The 2,170-nt window shown below is 61.7% G+C and overlaps 1 protein-coding gene across 1 annotated transcript; it reads right to left on the bottom strand.

The window, feature by feature from the left end:
• Window positions 1-1,214: 1,214 nt before the first annotated feature.
• ST6GALNAC4 (ST6 (alpha-N-acetyl-neuraminyl-2,3-beta-galactosyl-1,3)-N-acetylgalactosaminide alpha-2,6-sialyltransferase 4) lies at window positions 1,215-2,134 on the bottom strand. The gene is made up of 3 exons (XM_010000543.1): window positions 1,725-2,134; window positions 1,486-1,593; window positions 1,215-1,404 (listed from the first exon to the last, which is right to left on the bottom strand). Exons 1-3 carry the CDS (start codon window positions 2,081-2,083, stop codon window positions 1,215-1,217), a joined length of 657 nt encoding a protein of 218 aa, XP_009998845.1. The 5' UTR covers window positions 2,084-2,134.
• Between the last annotated feature and the right edge of the window lie 36 nt (window positions 2,135-2,170).

The following is a 2,170-nucleotide window of genomic DNA, read 5'->3' as shown; positions in this document are numbered from 1 at the left end:
CGGCGTCGGTCCAGGGGGGTTTGGCGCCGCTGGTGATGCCCGTACCTGCGTGGGGTTGTGGCAGCTTCCGGACAAAGAGCTCCACGGGCTTCTCCGTGTGGGAAGCTGTCCCAGCAGCAACCCCTGGTCCCAGACAACTCATTCCTCATTTGACCCCAGCATTTGGCTGCAGCTGAAATGGGAGCAAACGGGGCTCCCTCTGCCCACCTGGACACCACCAGGCTCACCCAAACATCAACCCCATCTGCCGTGGGTTCAAAGACCCACTGTGGCAGCTCCGTGCAGCTGGGCTTGGGTACCAAACGTGCCTGTGTTGTGGTGTTTCTCTCCAGGGGCACAGGAGCTGGTAGACATCCTGCAGCCCAGCAGTGCTCAGGATCACCCTGAACCCACCACAAAATCAACCCTGGGCCAGCACCTATGCTGTGGAGATGCAGCTGCTGGTTTCCAAATAATCTTGACCTCCAGCTTTTGGCATCCTCCTCCTTGCCCAGGCTCAGCTCTACCCCTTCCTCACCTCCCCTCTTATTTACAGCCTGTCAGGAGAGCAGGACACTGCAGCCCTGCGACCAAACGCTGTCCCCTGTCCTCATGCCCAGCAGCCACAAGGGGGACAGAATGGACACCGCTGAGTTATAAACCACTTTTAATGGCCATGTTTGCTTTGGTCTGAATCCAAGGGCACTTGGGACAAGGCAACTCAGAGCCCCTGGTGAAGCAGCAGAAGGCAGCAGGATGGGGGAGCCCAGACCCAGCTCCCTGTATCACACTGAGCACCATCAGGGCAGGGACTATAGTGAAACTTCATCCCTGGGAGAAGCACCAGCTGGTGGCCCTGCTGGGTCCCAGCTCTCCCACCCCATGTTGTGCTGCAGCCTGGCAGCACGAATCCTTAATCCTGCATTTGAATCCTCATCCCAGTAGAGCGGGCAGAAAACCTTCGTGGTCGCCCTGGGTCCATCTGGGCGGGTGTTGGGAGCCGACCAGGCTCTGTGGGTCCAGCTCACGTACCTCCATGCACCAACATGAGGGGTCCCAGCCCACCCACCAGCTGGGGGAACCGGCCCCGTTGCTGCAGAGATGGAGACTCCCTGTTCTGGGGGCTCAGCAAAGTGCTGTCACCCACGGCACCGGCGAGCAGGGACGTGTTGCTGCAGGATGAGAGCTGCCTCACTGCCAAGGTTCCCACGGCTTTGCCTCACGGCTTTGGCACCCTACTTGCCTGCCCAGGACGGGTGGGTGAAGGTGATGTTCCTCCTCTTGGCCCAGCGGGAGAAGATGGCTTTCTCGGTGATGAAGCGGTGCCCGCCGCGGCGCACGCGCTCGTGCAGCAGGTACATCCCACACTCATCCAGCCGGCCCTTCTCGAAGTAGTGGTAGGGCACACTCAAGTGGCTCTTCTCCCTGCCAAGAGAAAACGAGGCGGGTGTGGGTTTTGAGGGGACAGCAGCCCACCCTGTGCCCGCCCTGCTGCCCCCCACGCACCTGCAGTAGCTGTCGCTGACCATCCCAAAGACGTAGATCTGCTCGCACAGCTCCATGGCCAGGATCATGGTGAACCAGCCCGTGCTCAGGAAGGAACCTGACTGCATCCTGCAAAGCACCGTGGCCGTGCTGGGGCACAGTCCTGCTGACCCAGCTTGGGGGGTAGGTGCCTGACGGGGGGGGAACAACGGGTGCTAGGGCAGTGGGACCTGCTGGTGGCTCCTGGGAGCTGGTGGTACCTGTTCTTCCCTGTCTCGTTCTGGAAGATGTCATCGCAGTACGTCATCTTCTCCTCGGTCAGGGTGTAGATCTGCAGGTGTGGGTACACCTGCGTCACCTTCAGCAGGGCCTGGTAGGTCGAGCCCCTCTTCTCCCGGTTCATCTTCTTTGCTGGCCCCCAGATGATGTAAAGGCTCTCCTGAGACTGCTGGAAGAAGTAGGGCTGGTTCCTGAGCAGCAGCGGGACGCTGGTGTGTGACACCACCCGCACAGTGGTCCGTGCCCCGACGTCCTCCTCGTAGCCGGCAGTGGGCGCGTGGTTCATGCGCAGGACACAGTCCTGCCCGTCGATGGCCTCTCCCAGGTGCGAGCCCAGCATCTGCCCCGAGCTGGAGACCACGGCGCAGCGGCGGCACAGCGCCCGCTCCAGCGGCTGCGGGAACACGCACCCTCAGCCCCCGGCTCC

The sequence above is a fragment of the Chaetura pelagica genome, unplaced genomic scaffold (assembly GCF_000747805.2).
Source record: "Chaetura pelagica isolate M959 unplaced genomic scaffold, ChaPel_1.0 scaffold591, whole genome shotgun sequence".
Classification (NCBI taxonomy): domain Eukaryota; kingdom Metazoa; phylum Chordata; class Aves; order Apodiformes; family Apodidae; genus Chaetura; species Chaetura pelagica.
Note: the sequence above shows the minus strand (reverse complement) of the source record. Positions and strands in the feature narration are given on the sequence as shown.